The 20678-nt window shown below is 43.7% G+C and overlaps 1 protein-coding gene across 4 annotated transcripts in view; it reads left to right on the forward strand.

Moving 5' to 3' along the window:
- Window positions 1-18920, forward strand: part of LOC140393106 (serine/threonine-protein kinase 32C) — a 664435-nt gene extending 645515 nt beyond the window's left edge. For 3 of the 4 annotated variants that reach the window (XM_072479150.1, XM_072479151.1, XM_072479154.1), the window contains 4 exons: window positions 8191-8316; window positions 8525-8656; window positions 9083-9150; window positions 17245-18920. In XM_072479150.1, coding sequence (XP_072335251.1) covers window positions 8191-8316; window positions 8525-8656; window positions 9083-9150; window positions 17245-17383 — 465 coding nt within the window. In that variant the 3' untranslated portion in view covers window positions 17384-18920. Of the gene's footprint in view, window positions 1-8190; window positions 8317-8524; window positions 8657-9082; window positions 9160-17244 lie in introns of all 4 variants that reach the window. The other variant, XM_072479152.1, reaches the window with a different exon arrangement.
- Window positions 18921-20678: the final 1758 nt, after the last annotated feature.

The following is a 20678-nucleotide window of genomic DNA, read 5'->3' on the forward strand; positions in this document are numbered from 1 at the left end:
GGATGAGTATGTGGACCAGGGGAAGATATCTGAGCTCAGTCCCCCTAATGTTCCAGGCTGACGTCTGGGGTCTAGTTGCCCTTGCAGTGCCCTGGGCTGCGTGTGCAGGGCAGATTTCCCCCGCACAACTGGTTCGGTGGATGGCACTATGAGAGAAGGTGGGCTGGTTTAGCACAGTGGGCTAAACAGCTGGATTGTAATGCAGAGCAAGGGGGCAGCGCGGATTCAATTCCCATACCGGCCTCCCTGAACAGGCGCCAGAGTGTGGCGACTAGGGTCTTTTCACAGTAACTTCATTGAAGCCTACTTGTGACAATAAGCGAATAAGGGGCTGGTTTAGCACACTGGGCTAAATCGCTGGCTTTTAAAGCAGACCAAGGCAGGCTAGCAGCACGGTTCGATTCCCATACCAGCCTCCCCAAACAGGTGCAGGAATATGGCGACTGGGGGCTTTTCACAGTAACTTCATTTGAAGCCTACTTGTGACAATAAGCGATTTTCATTTAATTTAATGTAAGGATGGGGGAGGTTTGGTGGCTTGAGGGTCCTGCAGTGGAAGCCATAACTGATTGTCAGCCTCTCAACTTCTCCAATTACTTACAGATATAACAATATGGATGGTATTGTCGACCCCGCACTGGCGGCTTGCACGTTGCTGGTGGCAGCCCAGCAGCCAGACGCCAGAGAAGGTGGCAGCAGCATTGATGCAGCTCAAGGCGACAGCCCATGTGCAGGGGCCGCTGTACTTCCAACTGGGGAGAGACTCAGGGTGGGAGGCCAGTGACAGTCCAAGGTGCACAAGTGTTGTTGGTCATTTGAGATGTCAGATAGCATGTGCTGCAGGAGGCTCCACCTCAACATGCTGGAGGTGGGGGAGGAGGGTCCTGTGGTCTCGTCTGAGGGGGAGGATGAGGAAGGGCTCGACCAGGAGGGGCTGGAGGACGAGGGAGGCCCTCCGGGATCAGGTAGGGCAAGGAGGACAGGCGGCAGCGACAAGTATCCGGCATGCCCAGAGGGCCAAGGAAGGCCCTCATCCGCACACGCTTCTCATAGGATGCTGGCTCGTATCTGTCAAACTATCTATCCCTCCATCTATCTGCCTGTCAATCTATCTATCTATCTCTCTCTCTATCTATCGATCTATCTCTCTATAAATAGATCTCTATTTATCTATCTCTCTATTTACCTATCTATCTATCTCTCTGTCTATCGATCTCTATCTATCTATATCTATCTATCCATCCATCCGTCTATCCATCTAACTATCTATCTATCTATCACCCCATCCCCGCCCCCACGCTCTCGCCTATTCCAACCCCACCCCCTGACTACCCTGTTCCACCCTCCCAGTGTCTGTGTACCATCACTCCAGGGTGATGTGCCTGTGTCAGCACTGTCACCTGATCATTATACAAGGTAGGAGGGTGGTGACAGCCCACTGTGAGGTAAGCTCTGATGCGCCTCAATCTATGTCATAGTCTGACCCCTGTCTTTCAGCTGACGATGCACGCACACCAATCACCTAAACATGGTATGCATCCGAGGCTCCTGAGCTTGGAGCACTGTGCCCGGGATGCAGGGGTAGGGGGAGCAGAGGGCAACAGGAGGTGGGGGTGCAGGCCAGCCATTATGCAAAATAATGTGACAGAGACTTCACATGTATCAGGTGTAGAATGTTTTAATTGTGAACTTCTAAAACTCTTAACTGTCCGTAGCTAAGATCCTCAATCTTCTCAAGCTTCCAGACTCTGCTAATATGTCGAGGTGTGTCTGCTCTTTTCATGCTTAGTGGCCTTTGGTAGGTGTCCTCTGGAGGGCCTGGGGCCAGAGGGCCCCAGCCGGCATGCCAGTGACACAGGCGTCGCCGTGCTACTTTTTTCTGCCTGCTGACCTCGAGATGTGTCAGGGTAAGGCAGGGAGACTCTGCAGGGCTGGAGACAGCTGTCATCTCGCTGGTAGGAGGTACCGGGTCGGCCTGCAGCTCTCCCTCCTCACGAGCGGTGCCCATGGGACCCTGGGGGACTCGATAGGATGGAATAGCAGCTGGAGTTAAACCCCAGAGGCCCTGTGTAATCCAGCACTGCGGATCATGGCACCTCCCCATTGTCTGCACCATGGTATCCATGCCCTCAGCGATACCCCTCACTGACTGGGTCATGCTCTGGAATGTCTTGGCAATGCCCACCTGCATCTAGGACATGTCCGCAGTGTCTCAGCAATGTCCACCTGCATCTGGGATACGATCCCCCCAGCGACTGGGACATAGAATCATAGAATTTACAGTGCAGAAGGAGGCCATTCAGCCCATCGAGTCTGCACCAGCCCTTGGAAAGAGCACCCTACCCAAGCTCACACCTCCACCCTATCCCCATAACCCAGTAACCCCACCCAACACTAAGGGCAATTTTGGACACTAAGGGCAATTTAGCATGGCCAATCCACCTAACCTGCACATCTTTGGACTGTGGGAGGAAACCGGAGCACCTGAAGGAAACCTACGCACACACTGGGAGAACATGCAGACCCCACACAGACAAGTGACCCAAGCCAGGAATCGAACCTGGGACCCTCGAGCTGTGAAGCAATTGTGCTAACCACTATGCTACCATGCTGTCAAGGCTGTCAGCCATGGCAGTCGCTGACTGAGCCACGCCTTGGACACCAGCACTCTTGGCGCTGATGTCGTGCTCCAGGATTTACACTGAGGTGGGCACCCTAGCAGTGCTGGCCTCCATGCCACACATTTCCAGCACCATCTCTTGCCTTTGGGACTTCACCAATCAACTATGCACTCGCCGGAGTTTCGCTAATAGCATTTCCTGTGTCTCACGGCCATGTCACAGCGTCTCCATCAGCTGCGGGATAACTTTGTCCAGAGACTCGGCATCTGACTGGTTCCCAGCTGTGACCTGGGATCCAGCAGATCTCCGATGGGTGACTCTCTCGGATGTTCTTGCCTCCATCTGAGGTGCATCAGCAATTGTGTGGTGCTCACCAGATTGTGCCCCAGACGCCTATCCACTAATATCGCCGATTGAGGTGTGTGCCTCTGTGCTGGTGGAGGGTGGGGGTGAAAGCTGTGATGTATTAACAGTGGCATCCTCGGAGCTCTCCTTCGCGATGTTCTCTAGAGTGGCTGGGAAGGCCCGGTCCCATCCGATGGAGATCCTGCTAATAAATGGACATGTGGTCAGTGAGAGGGAAGGATCCTTTTGTCGAACATGCACAACTCACTTGAGGCAGGTTGTCTGGGTGAAGAGGCAGTGGATCCTCACCTCTACAGAGCACGCCAACCTTACTGTCGATGACTACGCTGTCCTCGGTCAGCCCCACGATCTCTAGGGCCTATTCCTTATAGCGGGTGAGGACTGATCCGACACTCCACCGCCCATCTGGGTCCTTTCCTGCCTATTATATGGCAGCTTCTCCTGCGGGGTCAAAGAGAGGGCATTGTGAGCTGCACACATGCATGGGGGGGGGGATCTATGGCAGGGGCATGTTTGGCCACCACTGGGCATGTGGGTTATGCTGGTGGATGCTGGAGCACAGGCACAGTGTTATGCTGGGGGAGGGGGGTGCCCGGGACCTTTGCCAGGTGTCAACTTACCCGTGCAGCCAGTGAAGGTCTTAGTCTTCTTTCTGAACTGAACTGGTCCTCCTAGTCACGCTGTCCAAATTGGCGGCTGCTGCCATTGCCTCCCAGGTGACATGGGCGGCCGTATGGCTGATCCTCCGACCCCCTCAGGGGAACAGGATGTCCCTTCTTGCCTCTACAGCATCCAGCCACCAGCCCAGTCAGCATCCCCGAAGCGTGGAGCACGTCCATGTGGTGCCATAGCTGTGTGCTGTATGCAGTATGTTCAGAGAGTGCGGCTTATGTGCTGCTCCCCCTTATTGGCGGCGTGCTGTCATGTGCAGTCCAGATGAATCAGCAGGGTGGCCATTTCCTCCGTGAAGCCCGTAGGGGAACATTGCCAGCCCTAATTGGCTTTAGATAACGGCTGTCGGCCATTGGGAAGCACCCCGGAAGTCCTTCCCGCTACCATACTTGGTGCTTCTCCCGTTAGATTGTCCCCAAGAACATAAAAGCTGAGAGGAATGGCAAAGCATGTGGACCTCGAAAGTCAATTATTCAGCTCTTAATGCCATGTTACCTTTCTATCTAGCCTGTTTAACCCTCGGGTATTGTAGTCCTCCCTTGGTAGCTTCTTTGACAGAACTAGAAGATATTACAGAGGAACAGCAATTAAAAAGGGAACAAGTGAAAGGGAAAAATACAGACGGGAAAGAAATGAATGATCTGTAAAATACTTACCGGTAGATGGGAAACAGGAGGTGATTAAATAGCCAAAGTTATGAAGACAACTGAGTACTTGCAGCGTCTTCTGTTTCTGTCTTAAGTATACAGAACAGCAGGAATTTACCTATCCTTTTTAACAATTGTGGCTGTATTAATGCCTCTAAATTAACTATCAATTGATGTTCGCCGACATGGAATTGGAGATAAACAGTCTGCAGAATTATTAATGAGCTGTTACCAGTGTAAAACCAAGCAAAAGGTGTGCTCACACTGAGTTGCTGACACTTCATTTGTCATATTGCCTCAGTGATTTAGAATTGGCATGGTGAGAGAATAGTTTGGTGTATCACTGTGCAGTGGAACCGTGGATCATGTCTTCGGTTTTTACGAGTGCACTCCTATAGTGAGGTAAAAATCTGCAATTAACTCTTAATTAATTGGCTAAAATGTACTTGCACCTTTCTTTAATTGACTTGGTTTTTTTTATGGTGTTTGGTGTCTGATGTGATGAATTTGGAACTGAAGTAGTGATCACAATCCTGTGCCTATAGTTATTATATTTATTTTGATAATAACCACTGTCTCAGTGATTCATGGAGTTAGTAAACTGCGGTCAGGGGAGTATAGCCAAAAGTAAAAGATCATGACATCAGTTGTGAATTTTAGAACGGTGGGAACTGGTGGATTTCTGACAACAATGCAGCCGACCTTGGGTACAACGGCAATTAACTCAAATTTTATAGCGCTTTTCTAATTTTATTGATGGCCATGGGAAACACAGGGGTTAAACCGTCAGCAGGGAGCTTGCAGGTGTGCATGCATGTGCGTGTGAGCAAGAGGGCCCACATTCAGCATGTTGAAGAAGGGTGCAGAGGAGTGCATCAACAACCTCCTGCATGAAGAAAGGTCCATTCCCAAGAGAGAGACTACCGTATACGGCCAGGGATTGCTGATTTACAGCCATGCTTCAGGACAGTCTGGGACGCATGGGGTTAGGTGTACACCTAATTCCAGTTGCTCTCTCTTGACCACTACGCCTGGGATCTTTCCAGGGATCCACTGGAGAGAAATGTGGGATCTAAAGGACTGCTTCAATGATGTAACTAATGCTCTACTCAAGAAGACCAACAACTGTGTGCTCTTCTGAACCAACCCCCCAAAGAGTCAAGTGGAGAAGTCCATTGGGTTTGTAGCGATGGCTGAATTCCTCAGGAGCAAGATTCATTGGCAGCATGCACATGACTATCAAGGCTCCCATGGACCAGCCAGAGGCCTTTATCAACAGTAATGTCTTCCATTCCATAAAAGTATAACTGGTCGTCCTTCTTCAAAAGCGAAGCATTCAGATGTGTGCACGGTTCCTCGGAAACAGCCACGATGCCTACATATAACAGGCTATCTTTCTTCGACATGCTAGTTGAATCCACCAATAGGTTCTCCGTTACTGTCCTTCGCAAGCTCACCTTCACTGGTCAGCATACGCATTGAGATTCCTACAGTTCCACAGATTATCAGATGGCACAGAAGGCTGATCTTTTAAATAGAGCCTGAGCTATTTGCTCACTCTCAAGTTTGCCATTAAAATGGAGCACCTCAAACCTATCCTGCAGGCTCATAGTTACCCCAATCAGACTATTGCTTGCTTTGTATCACATGTACTCACAACCGGGCCAGTAGCAACACCTTGCAATAAAGACCAACGTACCATTTGCCTTCATAATTATTTGCTGGACCTTTATGCCACCTTTTGTGATTCATGCACAAGGATACCCAGACCCTCTCCTTTTAAATAATGGTGTGTTCTTTTTATTATTCTTGCCCATGTGGTCAAGTTTACATTTACCCGCATAATACTCTATCTGTCAATTTTTTGCACAATCACTTAATCTACCTCTAACCCTTTGCAGATGTTTTGTGTCTTCCTCATGACTTGCTTTCCGACCTATCTTTGTATCATCAGCAAATTTGGCTACAGACAGCCAGTCCCTTCATTCAATTCGTTTACATAAATCATGAGTAGTTGAGGTCCCAGTACCGATCACTGTGCTACTCCACTCATTAATATCTGCCAACCTGAAAGTGGCCCATTTATCCTAACTCTGCTTTTCTGTTTGTTAGGCAATCCTGTCTCCATGTTGCTATGGTTTACCAAACAACGTGAGATTTTATGTTGTACATTAACCTTTTATGTGGCACCTTACAAAATGCCTCGTGGAAATCCAAATACTTTACATCGACTTAATCCCCTTTGTTACATCTTCAAAGAACTTTAATAAATTAGACACACATGATTTTCCTTTTAGCATATTCTCCTTGTGCTTGCATGGGTCTCACCCCCCACAACCCAAAGATGTAGGTGGATTGGCCACACTAAATTGTCCCTTAATTGAAAAGGAAATGAATTGGGTACTTTAAATAAAAAAAAACACGATTTCCCTTTCACAAAATGAAGTTGACTCCACCTAATATTATTACGATATTCTAAATATCCCACTTCTACCTTCTTAATGAATGATTATAACATTTTCCCAGTGATAGATGTTAGGCTAGCTGGTCTATAGTTTCCTGCTTTCTGTCCTCAATTCTTGAATTGTGGTAATAAATTTGAAGTTTTCCAATCCGCTGGGACCTTTCCAGAATCTAGGGAATTTTGAAAGAATACAACCAATGTGTTCACAAGGGGAGATTCTCCAAGGCCGCTAGCCAGCAGCAGGAATACCGATGGCCCAGTGAATCGGGCGGAAGGCAAAAAACGGGTTTCACGCAATGGCGTCAAACCCTTTGCAAGTATTCTGGCCCTGCACACCCCGACGAGGTTACCGCTGCCAGAAGCACTTTGCCTTCAAACGGGAGAATCGTGGCCATTATCTCTGCAGTCGCTTCCTTTAAAATCCTGGGAAGCAGGCCATCAGGTCCAATGCAGTTCTGTAAAAATTACAAATACAATTTACATCTCTGCCACATTTCTCATGGAGAGAACAAAGACTTGTGGAACATGGGAAAGCGAGATATGGGAATCAAGGGTTATGGGGATAAGGCAGGAAAGTGGGGTTGAGGATTATTTGATCTCCTTGGGTGGCAGAGCAGACTGAATGGGCTGAATGGCCTACTTCTGCTCCTATGTTTTGTGGGAAGAGCAAAGGATTGATGAGGTTGATCAACAGAATTGTCAAACAGAAGAGTTTTAGGTCGGCCCATTACACAGTGACTGCAAAGATAGCTACAGATGGTGCTCGAGAATAGTGGGGAACGAGAACTGACCAGCTTTTGAAGGAGCAAGGTATTTGTGAGTGTATATTCTACATGACATCGCAGAGCTACTGTGAGGCTGTGAAGCGAATGGAACATGAGGGAGAGAAGTTAGGTCAACATGTCCTTCTGATGGGAGACGGGGCACGGTGGGGGCAGAAGGGACAAAAGAACTGGGGAAAAGAGAAATCAAAGCCCCAAGGGCCTGGTCTAAATGTGAATTAATGAAGGGAAAGATCTAATAATAATAATCTTTATTGTCACAAGTAGGCTCACATTAACACTTAAATGAAGTTACTGTGAAAAGCCCGTAGTCGTCACATTCCGGCGCCTGTTTGGGTACACAGAAGAAGAATTCAGAATGTCCAATTTACCTAACCACATCTTTCGGGACTTGTGGGAGGAAACCGGAGCACCCGGAGGAAACCCATGGAGACACAGGGAGAACGTGCAGACTCCACACAGATAGTGACCCAAGCCGTAAATCAAACCTGGGACCCTGGAGCTGTGAAGCCATAGTGCTAACCACTATGCCATCGTGCTGCCCTGGGATACCTGGGATAAAATATGTAATTGATAAGTCAAGCTGCAACATTTAAAAAAAAATCCAAGGTTAACATTACTTGTTCCTTTCTTTCCAGTTACTGACTGTTAAACCTGAACATCGGCTCTCGAGCTTTTCAGACATTCAGACCTGCTCTTACTTATCTGATGTCAGCTGGGACGATGTCCAGCAGAAGAAGATGGAACCTGGATTTGTCCCTAACGTAAGTAAAGAAAATCAGCTACCCGAGTGCAATAAAATTCGAAGTGCTGATAAAAACAAATGATTAAAATAAAATCTGTGACTTGCCAATCCTTGTACATAAGTGATTACTGTTAAATATATCAAAGAAAAAAAATAATAACCTACACTTTCACAATCAGCTTGGGAAGCGGCATTGCTGCAATCAGTAACAATTTATCATTTAACAGAAAGGTCGGCTGCATTGCGACCCTACGTTTGAGCTGGAAGAAATGATCCTGGAGTCAAGACCACTGCACAAAAAGAAGAAAAGGCTGGCAAAAAACAAATCCAGAGATAACAGCAAGGATAGCTCCCAGTCAGTAAGTCTTTATTCATACATTGATGTGCTTACGTGGCTCAACGATGCTATTCGGGTACAGATGAACTCAAGCTAAGATAAATGTGTACCTGCATCTAGTACCTAAAGTATAGTTGCTAGTCCAAGAAATTTAATCTGTCTAATGGAATAAGAGGGGATTTTTGTACAGTTTCTATACTCCACTTCACAAAATGTGGAAGCAAAAGCTCATTTGTGTTTGGCCATGTGACTACTGAAGCTTTAGCTGCAGCTCTGTTTCATCAAAGGCCTCTTGCTGTTACATGTAGGCACAAATTTGATATTTAAGAAAGCAAGTAATTGAACAATGTAACATCTGTTTCATAGCCACTGCACACATTCAGCTAGAATTCTTTTAACCGTTGGAATTTGTAAATTCTATTCATTGTTCTTTTTATTTCTCTGAAAGGATAATGAGTATCTTCAGGAGTGTTTAGAAGTAGTGAGACAAGAGTTTATGGTCTTCAACAGAGAAAAGTAAGTATGGTAAGAGCATTTTATCATTAAAGTTAAAGCTACAGAGCCAGTGAAGCTGAAGTACAGAAGATGGCAGTTCTCAGAACACAAACCCAGAGCAGCCCAACCCCGACACCACCCCCACTCCCGCTCCAAGACTGCTGATTCATTCAAGCAATCTTACTGCGAAAGCATAACTTTCATTCTGTAATGCATTAAAGATTCATTTGAATGGGACTGTTTTAATGTAACATATTTGTAAAGATGAGCAAAGCGAAATTCCTCCCGTGTTGAAGAATGGTGGATTTAATCAACGGGGAAACAGTGGTGAACCCGCTGTCACATAAAACTCGGTGTTTTAACTATATACCTGATAATGCTTCCATGAAGCGCCTTGGAACATTTGCTACATTAAAGGTGCTGCATAAATACAAGTTGTTGTTATGTCTACCAGAGTTTTAACGTACACGCCAAATTAGTGGACCTCCTACATTGGAGCAGCCGTTTAACCTGGCTGCAGCCAATTACATTTGGCACTTGCGAAGGGTAAGCATTTAGTGCATGGATTCTACCTTTACTGTTATTTTTTGTCACCGTCTAGTTCAGCCGAGAACAGAATTCCAGGTTGTATTTATAGTGAGAAGTGCTTAGGGCAAACTAGCTTTTCTGATTGAAGTCAAACCAGCCCCCATTAACGCTCCTCAATATACACAGATGGGCTAATCAAACAGGAGTTGACTGACTTGATTCTGCCATTGATGCTCACAAAAGGAATATAATGAGCAAACTACATTCAAGATATTTTGTCACTACTGGCAGATGAAAATCAGGTCACCAGTGGTTTTAGCACTGTTCCTGGTTACCATCACTAAGAATACTAAGTTATCAGCACTGCAGTCTATCATATGAAGCACATTTGATTTTTTTTACTAATAAGGGGATTGAAACATCACCACAGGTTGGTTGATCAAATTGACCCAGCTGTTTTCTTGTTAAATTAAACTGGCTCAATGATTGCAGCGATGTGCTTTGTTCATCTTCATATGTATATTTCATTGTAAATATTTTTAAATGCTTGGGAGAAACATCAGTGCAAAGTTTTACCAAGATCAAAACCAACAGTTTGGACAGGCAGCTATCTTCCTTTTAGAAAATGGTAATGACACGGGTTTAACCTTTGGGAAGACGCAATAAGGTCTTCATGTTTGCCAGTCGCTGCTATTGCTAATTTAGTCCTGCAAACCACTGAATAAACAAAATGCCTTTTGTTTAGCAACTAACGGCCTCGTGGCTGCCATTGCGAGTGGGGTTGAAACATTGTTCAGTACTAAAGTGCCAGGACAGCCCAGGCAGTGAGGTCCAGAAGAAAGGCATTGCCCATGAAGATATAAGGGGGCAGCTGACTATGAATAAGCAATGAGAATTGAGAATCAGGCTGTGATTTTGTCACGGCACAGTTTTTGAGAAATCGTGGTTGAGTCATTGTGAAGCTCCAAAAGTTACAAATATCCTCGTCAAAGTTAAGAAATCAACCCACCAAAACCAAATTCATTCTTTATATTGTTTATACAAACACAGCATTGATTTACTGCATTGGTGGGTATTCCATTGGATGTGGATGCCTCCTTCCTTCTGAGGTCGTTTCAGGTACCGGCTACTACATTTGGGGTCTTGTGGATGGAGTTGTCAAGGATCCCCCTCCTGGCCAGAGAGGGGAGTCCAGGATTGCCCCGTCTAAAGACAGACAGGCTGCTGTCTGACCTTTATTTCAGTCGGCCTGTATGAGCCTTGGATGAGCGCTTCAGGGAGGGAGGGATAAGCTACCCTTATAACCATGGAGCAGTTGCATCAGTTCGTCAGAATTAAGGTGGAGGATGATTGTCGGCATTGGAAGGTGGAGGCTCACTATACACCGTCCCTCTTTAGTTGCCAGTATGACTTGCTGCCTCGACGACCTGAAGTAACCACATTCTGTTGCATGTGTAAGCTGCATGAATTCTATCATGGGTATATTTCTCTTTGAAAGAAATTGCTTGGGGTGCATTTATAAATTATATCCATTCAAATTTCTATGTTCAATCCATTCGCCCACTACTCAATACATATAATTATAAAGATTTCAACTGACACTACATGAGAAATCAACAAACACAATTCTAGTTTCATGTCAGCTGTAAGGTTTGAGCAATAAATCTACGGGTGAGATTTTCCAGGTTCAGTATTTCAGAATTGTAGTTTTTAATTGTCCCTTTTTTTGACTAGAATATCACTGCAAATCTGAATCCATAGTTTAAAAAATATATATTTTTGTTCTCCTTTTGCACATTTTCTTCCAGATTTACACCCAACAATAAACAATAATAAGTAACGAATGCAATGTCAATCCCCATATCAATAACAGCGATCCCATCCTCCCACCAAACCCCCAAACATTAGCCCGCATATTAACAAAAACAAATGACAAAAAGAAATCAGGAATCACACATAGTCACCATTAATACATACAGCCCCCTACCCCCAACCCTCCCAGTTCCCCCCCCCTAATGTTCGATGTAATCCAATTCTCGAAAGTGCATAATGAATAAAGCCCATGAATTGTAGAACCCCTCCATCTTTCCCCTCGGTTCAAATTTGACTTTTTTGAGCGTCAAGAATTCCAGCAGGTCCCCCCGCCACGCCAGGGCATAGGGTGGAGAAGTTGATCTCCACCCTAACAGGATCCGCCTTCAGGCGATCAACGAGGCGAAGGCTACAACATCTGGCTCCGTACCCGTTTCCAACCCGGCTGGTCCGACACCCTGAACATGGCCTCCCGAGGGCCCGGGTCCAGTTCCACATGCACCACTTTAGAGATTACCCTAAAAATCTCCTTCCAGTAATCTTCCATCTTTGGACAGGACCAAAACATATGACCGTGGTTTGGGGGCCCCCCTCCGCAACGTTCACACACATCTTCTAGAGCCGGATCATCCTCACCCTTGTAAGGTGTGCTCTACACACCATCTGAATCTGTAGTTAGTGTACCTCTCACAACTGAATGTGTCTATTGCGGAACCAAAGAAAATAAGGTGGAGCCAGAGGAACATCTTGCTAAATGTTTATTCAGCCTTAGTTATTACCCTGAAATGAACTGTGGATATTGTTCTGCTTAAATGCACAATTTTCCAAATATTCCAATTTACAAACTGCTTCCTGGACCTAATCAATGAAGCATATATGTTGAGATGACATACGCCAATGGGATCATTTGCTTTTTTTAAATCATTAGTGTCAAAGTAACAGACTTACTGTTGCCTTTATCCGTTCCCATGTCTTATTCCAACACTTTACGGCTGACATGCTCTAAATTTAGAAGTCCCCGGCCATTGGGATTCTCTGTTTCAACCAACACCACGCCCCTAACCGTGGCTTTAATAGGAAATCGCATTGACAAGTGGCGGGAGTAGCGAGCGGCGTGCCACCCAGAAACACGCTGCTGTGGGACCGGAGATTCCAGCCCGCGATGTAGAGATTTGTTTTAAATGGCAAAAAATAGACTATAAACATACTGATCAAACGAATGCTAATGCTGAAAAGTGAGAGGTATTCTAAGGATGCCACTTGTAAGCATTTTATATATCTCTGTAGCCTTGCAGTATTCTGTTTTGTCAAATTTTTCCTCTTTACTGCAGGATAAATTTGATGACAGCAAGAAGCTGTGAACATGAATTTCTTTAACACCATCAACACAATATCAACACTACTGTTCTTGAGAAATTCTTGTCTATGTACAATTTATCTCAAGTTATAGGAGGTTAAATGGATAGTCCCTGGATGCAAATAGGGGTTCAATGATGCATGATTATACTGTGCCCATTCAATGTGATACTGACAGCGTGCCAACTTTGTGCTCGTAACCACGATTGTAGCATCTGGCCAACACTAGCCACACTATTGAGCGACCGTATGCCTCTGCAGGGATGGAAAATTGAGAGGCTAGTACTAGTCAATGCTAAACTGTGCCTACATGTCTTAAAGGGGTGGTAGATTGCGTAAGTCCCTTTGATGTGGAAAAAGACTGAATAATAGCAAGGCATGGGAGAGCATATGGCTCCCAAGTTGTCAGACTGTGTGCTAGAGGCCTTGATGAAGCAAGTGCAAAGGAGAAGAAAAGTCTTGTATCTACAGGGGGTCAGAAGGTCTTCCAGGAAATGCTCAGAGGGCAGTGGGACCAGATTGCCAAAAGTCCAGTCCCAAGGACCTAGTGCTGAAGGAAGTTCAATGTCCTCATACGGAGATTCAGACAGTTCTCTTATCACCTTGGGTATGACTTCCTTTGGAGAACATGTCTACTTTCTCCTGATCTTCCCCCTTTCAGCATCTTGTCCTGTTCTGTAAGGTTTCTGCTCATTCTCTGAGTCATGCTGCATTCCAAGGGGAATGTACCCATGTCTGGAGCAACTGTTTGTGTGCACAAGCCTGGATATCACGACAAAGATACCTGTCTCAACGCTCTATGAAAACTTTAGCAACTTTACAGAACTCTAGAAAGCACCAGACACTTTTACCATCATAGCAAGAACCAATATAAATGAATCAAAAACTATCCTGCAAATAGTTGGTGAACCCTTTAAGGTCCTTCATGCTACCAAACATATTTTCAGCTGTGGAAGGTTAGGAGAAGGAGGAGGAGAGTTGATCTCTGACACAGCAGCTCTGGTGTGTCATCTCATGATCTACCTACTCTGCATGCTTCCAGCATTGCCCCCCCTCAGGATGGTGTCTGGTGTGAATCGCACCAGACATTACCCCGCACGTTGCAGATGCCATTAAAGACCTCCTAAGGACACTCCTCTCATCTGTTTTTCAAATTTTGTGCCAATAGTCTTAATCTTACTGGTTGTCCATAAACTTTCACCAGTGTCCCAGGAAGGTTTTTACAGGCTAAGAATACTGAAACCCTTTTGCTAGTCTATGCAGTTTTGGCTGAGGGGAGTCTGATGCCAAACACAGCCAGTATTAGTTATTTACTTCTGCTGGCAATGCCGCTCATTGGAGGTAGGGCGTGAGCGAAATGTTTCTTTGCCATCAATGCTGGAAGTGCAGAATTAATTATTGCCTGACTGTTGCCAATCGACATGTGCTGATGGAGTCAACTCTAATCTCCAGGAGTTTTCATCTCTATTTGGTCCACGTGCTGAATTGCGGAACTGGTTCCATGGAGAAATATTGTACACAAGAATATACAATATTTGGAAAATAGTTGTAAAGTACCTGAGATTTATTGAGGATTATGTTTCTAGCCGTGTTATTTTCACCTTTAATCTCAAACTTAATCTTAATCAAATCTTAAAACTCCTGCACTCTTTGGAATGTTTATTTGAAAGATTAATTTTGTATCCTTTCCAAAATAACCATGATGTTAAAAATGAGTCTCCAATTTCCTTTAGTCAGTCATATATATATGACTACAAAGTTTACTATCTTGGCTTACTTTTAAAATTATTAGTTCACTCTGCGATTGGAATTACAGTGCTGGACTAAATTGTGCAATCCTGATACTAATAGCAGTTTCTGACAAGGCCGAGATTAAACCTGACTTGTCCTTATTTAATTTCAGGATCTGCTGTCCTGAAAAAAACATCGGTGCAGGGGTCGGGGATTTTCCGCTCCTGTTCTTTTCGAGGATGTTTGGCGACGGGAGCGGAAAATCTCGCGAGGTCTAAATTGTGTTTCACGCTGATGTAAATGCGTGACATGATTGTCCCCGCCTCCTGCCAGTGACATAAGGGCCAGGAAGGGGGTGGAGGGGGGGGGGTGCAACTACACATTGATCCAGCTGTTCCCCATTAGCCAGATTGTCATTTATTAAACTGGAAAGCATTAGTGTTGTGATAATTAATAAGTAATGGTAATAATTATACATGCAGTAGGGAAAGCCACTATGGGGAATTTCACCACTAAACTGTACTAATGTTTACTTTTATAGAATGCCTTTCACATTACAATATCTTGGGTATTTTACACAATGAAATCGTTTTTGAAGTATTTTGTCCAGATCTAAAATGTTCAACTTTGGTGGATTATGCACTCTATAAAGGGATTCCAGAAGGGTTTGTCATATGAGGAGAGATTGAACAGTTTAGGCCTATTCTCTCTGGAGTTTAGAAGAATGAGAGGAGATCAAATTGATGTATACACGATGCTAAAAGGTATGGATAAAGTAGGCTCGGAGCAGATGCTTCCTTTTGTGAGACATTCTAAAATGAGAGGTCATAATCTTCGAATAAGAGGTAGCAAATTTAAAACAGATTTGAGGAGAAACTACTTCTCCCAAAGGGTTGTGAATCTGTGAAATTCGCTACCAGAGTGCAGTGGATGCAAGGACAGTGAGTCAATTTAAGGAAGAGTTAGACAGATTTTTAATTGGTAATGGGTTGAAGGATTATGGAGAATGAACAGGACAGTGTTGAGGCCATGATGGGAACAACCATGATCACATTGAAGGTGTTTCGGCTCGGGAGCATACATTGACTGTTTTGTTATGTTTCGTTTGTAACATAAGCGGCTTCCTTGTGTTGCATTTGTCAAGGAAGGTCGAGACGTGTAAATAACTTCAACTCATTTATTTACACTATGTACACTTTTATAACTTGAGTTCGACACTACTGCTGATCCTATTGTAGCTACCTAAACTGACTAACCAGCTGCTGTCTTCCACGTGTGGGTGTGATAATGAATCAACCCTGTGCCTCTCCTCACTGACTGTCTCCACTGGCCAAAAGGGGCTGATCATGTGTGTGGTGTCCTTTATGTATGGGTTGGTGTAATGCCCCCCTGTGGTCGTGTCACCTCCTTGTGTATCGTGAATGTCCATTGGTCGCCTCCCATCTAACTTATCTATTGGTTGAGTGTGTGTGTGTGATGTTTCTGGTGCTCCCTCTAGTGTCTGTCTAGCTTACATGTATTTACAGTGATGCACATCACCACATTGACTACTCCTGCTCCTAATTCATATGTTCTAGAGAGGAGATGCTCTGGCTGATTTCACCTTCCAGTTCTGGGTCTGTAGCATGTAGGTCACAGATGAGGAACATGTCAGCCAAGATAGAATGGCGGAGCAGACTCGATGGACTGAATGGCCTAATTCTGCTCCTGCATCTTATGGACTTAGGAACAAACACCACTCAAATATTGTTGGTGTCGAAAAAATTAGCATCTGCACTAATTTTGGCATTTAAATTTTCATATAATTGATGAGCAAATTATAACATCTCATACCGCCAGATTCAATAAATTATTATTTTTTTCAGTCAATACAAATATATTGATTCTACCTTAACTCTTTTGTTGGTCAACTGCAAAACATTAAACCAATCTAGTTTGTTTGCTTAAATATGTAGTTGATAGTGTGAACAAGAACTGAATTGTAAGGTCTGTGAGAAATGATTTAGAAGGAAAAGTGTCATGATTAGCTGGGTCAACTCTGTAAATAAGCAAAAAAAGCTCTGGCCAGAGAACATAGAAGTAACAAACAATCAAGGCACATCCACTGAAAACAAGTGGAACTAACTATCTTTATGGTGGAAGTGATTCCAACAGCACAGTTTAGTTTCTCTTTGGCTGTAATCTTTTTTGAAGACAAAAAACAGCTGTAAAATTCAACTGAGCAAAACCAAATCATTCAAGAGCCTGCTCACTTTAATTTATTGGCGGTCTTGATTGGTGTATGTCTGCATATGTGTGAAATGAATGAATTGGACCCTTTCAATGTTAACAGATTTAAGGCTACCTGACTGAAGATCAAAGCAAATTTCTGTGGATGCTGGAATCTGAAACAGAAACAGGACAATCTCAGCAGATCTGACAACATCTGTGGAGGGAGAAGGGAGCTAATGTTTTGACCCTGGGTGACTGACTCAAAACATTGGCTCCCTTCTCTCACTCTCTCTCTCTCTCCACAGATGCTGTCGAACCTGCTGAGATTGTCCGGTATTTTCTGTTTCTGTGACTGAAGATCCTCCCTCACAAATCTGGATTTTTACCGTTCGCACGGAAATTGTCAAAAGCATGCAGCGCAGGTTTGCAATGGTAACGCATTTTCTGTTGTTTTCTACATTTTAAAACTGTACATAGGTTGAAAATGAGTTCGGAGGAACCAACAGCATCTGTATCAATGGTTGAAGCAAAGGCAGAAGCAGTTGCTGAAGATGAAGGTGAAAGTGGCAACCTGCACATGTGTAGTTCAGTGTGTTCTTCAACAAGCAGCAGCTAGGACTAAAAGGTCAGGCTGCCCTTTCCATCTGTCTTAATGTTTCTCAGGCTGCTTCACTGGGCTAATAAGCTTTACGAAAGCTTTCAACAGCATTTGAAAAAGAAAGTCATCCATTGAACGATTTCTGGATATCCAGTGAATTACAACAGAACCAACATTGCTCAGTGAATTTATTTCATATGTTTTTTTTAAAAAGCACTGGAAAATAGACAGCTTGATTCTCTTAAGAACTGAAAGGTAGATATTCTCTATGCAACCATATAATGGCACAGTATGTCATCAATTTAATAGGATGTTGAATGTTTAAAACAAGTTAAATCTGTATTTCTCATTTCATTTTTTGTGCTTTATTTGTGTCCTGCTAATGGTATGTGAAAAGCTTTACATGCAATGGTCCTTACTAATAAAATATCATAATCTTCATACAAATTTGAGATAAAAGCAGATGAATAATTTACAATAATTTTAATAGAACTGAAGAAAATTACAAAGTACTGTTGGACTACATTATCATTCAATAGAAGTAATTAAACAATGATTTCTATCGCTTCAGAATCTTTCATACAGGGTGGGAGGGGGAAACAGAGAACTGGAAGATTTTATTTGTAAATAGTGATAGCATTGTTGTGCATCCACAGTTTTATGTGGCGAGCTTTGATAGGAAAACATATTATTGAACCAAATTTTCATACAAAAGCTTACACTATTTCCAAAAATGTTTCAAATGTGCAGGCACAACCTATGGGCAAGGAGGCCAAAGCTTTCATAGCACTGACATTTACATTTATTACATGCAATTAGCTATATCTCATCAGCATATAACTAAATGGCTTGAAATGGTATTAATATTCGATCTGTCACATCCAGTGTAAACTATCGCTTTGAATGACACATGCTGTGATCAGCTACAAAATATGTTAGCAAAGTAGGAAAGTTAATACAATACGCATAACAGATGTTTGGTATCAGCTGCTTTTAAAGTAGGCTATTATAATTGATAAAAGATAATCTGAAGGACAGTTGATGAGACAGATAGAAATTTCAATCAGTGACATTCACTGAGCACACTTAATGCACAGGTACTACAGTTGTGCGTGTGTCGGTTTTACGTCAACTCATTTAAGTTAAACAGATCAGCACGTTGTGTGGGGGACAAAAGCACACACAGGAATGTAGCACAAGAATGCTGCGAACTTTACTGATGGGATTTCTACCTTTAGAATGTCAGCGGTCATATAGCTCAATTTACTTGAAGATACCTGTCAGAACTAATGACAAACGGTAAATTATATTTTAAAAACCTACTGTATGTATTCAAATGTTATTTATGTATTTTTGTTGCATGAATAATACATTGGTTTTGGACTGAATCCTGGTCCTTGAAAATATGTGCAATGGAAAGCAAACTTTTCAAGAAAAGACCGTATCTCTGTAGTACTGAGATGTTGAATTTTTAATATTTAAAGAAATGGAGCATGATTGAGTTTCTTGCTGTCTTGGCAAAATAACTTGGAAATAAATTTGATCTTGTACATAACAGCAGTGGGGCTTTTGCTGTTTATTTTCCAAAATCCCTTTCAAACAGCAAGAATTTAACAGGTAACTGGACTTTATACAGAATGCTGGATCTTCTGAATCTTGTACAATGAAAACTACCCAAGACGATGTCAGAAAACTTGAAACCGCATTTCCACCATTTATTTCTGTGGAATTGCTGAGCTTAAGATTGATATAAATAGATGATTTTTTTTCAATAATCATTGTATGTGTGTGTCTGTCTGTTTGTGTGGATGTGTAGGATACAAGGTAAAAATACTTCAGTTTTCTTAAAAGGTAGTCCTGTTTTGCTATCCAACTAAAGGTTTTCACTAAAGTTTTTGTCCACCCAGACGAATAATGAAAATTCTTACTCTTCACTTTAAATATTTCTGTGAATGTTTACATTTTAGATACTGATACTGTAACATGGGCTAGAATTTTATATTGCTCAGGCAGCGCTTGAAATTGCGTGAGAAGACAACGGGCATGTGTCCCAATTTTGTTGCACGCTCGAGCAATACTTTGGTCAATCAGGTAATTCAGCACACTTATGGGCCAATTGAACACACTTTTACATGCCGTTTAGGGTTTGGCGGGCCGATTGCCCAGGCGGCCTTTAGGTTTTCACTTCAACCTCACTCCAGGGCGGGATGAACTGTCTGGGCTGAAATACAATTTAAAAAGTTGTCTGGGTGACTGAGGTTTGTGTTTGAATGTGCTGCCCTGGACACTCTTTGTATGGAAGCACATTAGTAGCGCCATCCCGCAGCCTCCATTTTCTTGATGGGGGCCCTTCTTCCCGTCTCCCCTGACAGCGCTCAGCCTTTCCTAGTGCGTGTTACGCCCTGAATGCCCGCTAATTGGCCAGCCAGTGTTGAAATTACGTTCTGGAGTCGATCGTGGCTGGAAGCACATTTTGCGCTTGCTTCCGGGCCTGCCGAGTGCATATGTCCAATAGGTGAAGAATTTAGGCCATAGTTTGGGGCGGCCTTTTTTGCTATCGAACTAAAGGTTCTCACCAAAGTTTTTGTCTACCCAAAACAGGTGGCACAGTGGTTAGCACTGCTGCCTCACAGCTCCAGGGTCCCGGGTTCAATTGTGGCCTCGGGTGACTGTGTGGAGTTTGCACATTCTCCCCGTGTTTGCGTGAGTTTCCTCCGGGTGCTCTGGTTTCCTCCCTCAGTCAAAAGATGTGCAGGTTAGGTGGATTGGCCATGCTAAATTGCCCCATAGTGTCCAAAAGGTTAGGTCAGGTTACTGGGTTACGGGGATAGGGTGGAGGTTTGCGCTTAAGTAAGGTGCTCTTTCCAAGTGCCGGTGCAGTCCTGATGGGCCGAATGGCCTCCCTCTGCACTGTAAATTCTAGTTTATCTGAAAAGCAGTGGTAATTAATGCAGTCTGGTTTTTCTCGTGTTTACGGCAAAATAAATTACTATATACATGTTGCAAGTGGGTTCATGCATCAAGGTACTTGCAATTCCAATTTGATTATGTAATCATAGCAGATACCAGGTAGGATGCTCTTCACAGTCAACTCCAAAAGAAAAGGTAAATACCACACATTTCTTGCAGGCTAAAAGCTAATAGATTTATTTATATGTATGATTTACGCTGAACCAGAAAGAAATAGTGAAATACTTAGGGTGGATTTTTCCTTTTTTTTTTCGATGTGTCAACGCGGGAGGGAAAAACGGTGTGTAGCTTGCAGGCTTTGCTGCCGGCTTTTCCTGAGAATGGCCGCATGGACATGAAACCA

Source organism: Scyliorhinus torazame, chromosome 16 (assembly GCF_047496885.1).
Source record: "Scyliorhinus torazame isolate Kashiwa2021f chromosome 16, sScyTor2.1, whole genome shotgun sequence".
In the NCBI taxonomy this organism is placed as follows: Eukaryota; Metazoa; Chordata; class Chondrichthyes; order Carcharhiniformes; family Scyliorhinidae; genus Scyliorhinus; species Scyliorhinus torazame.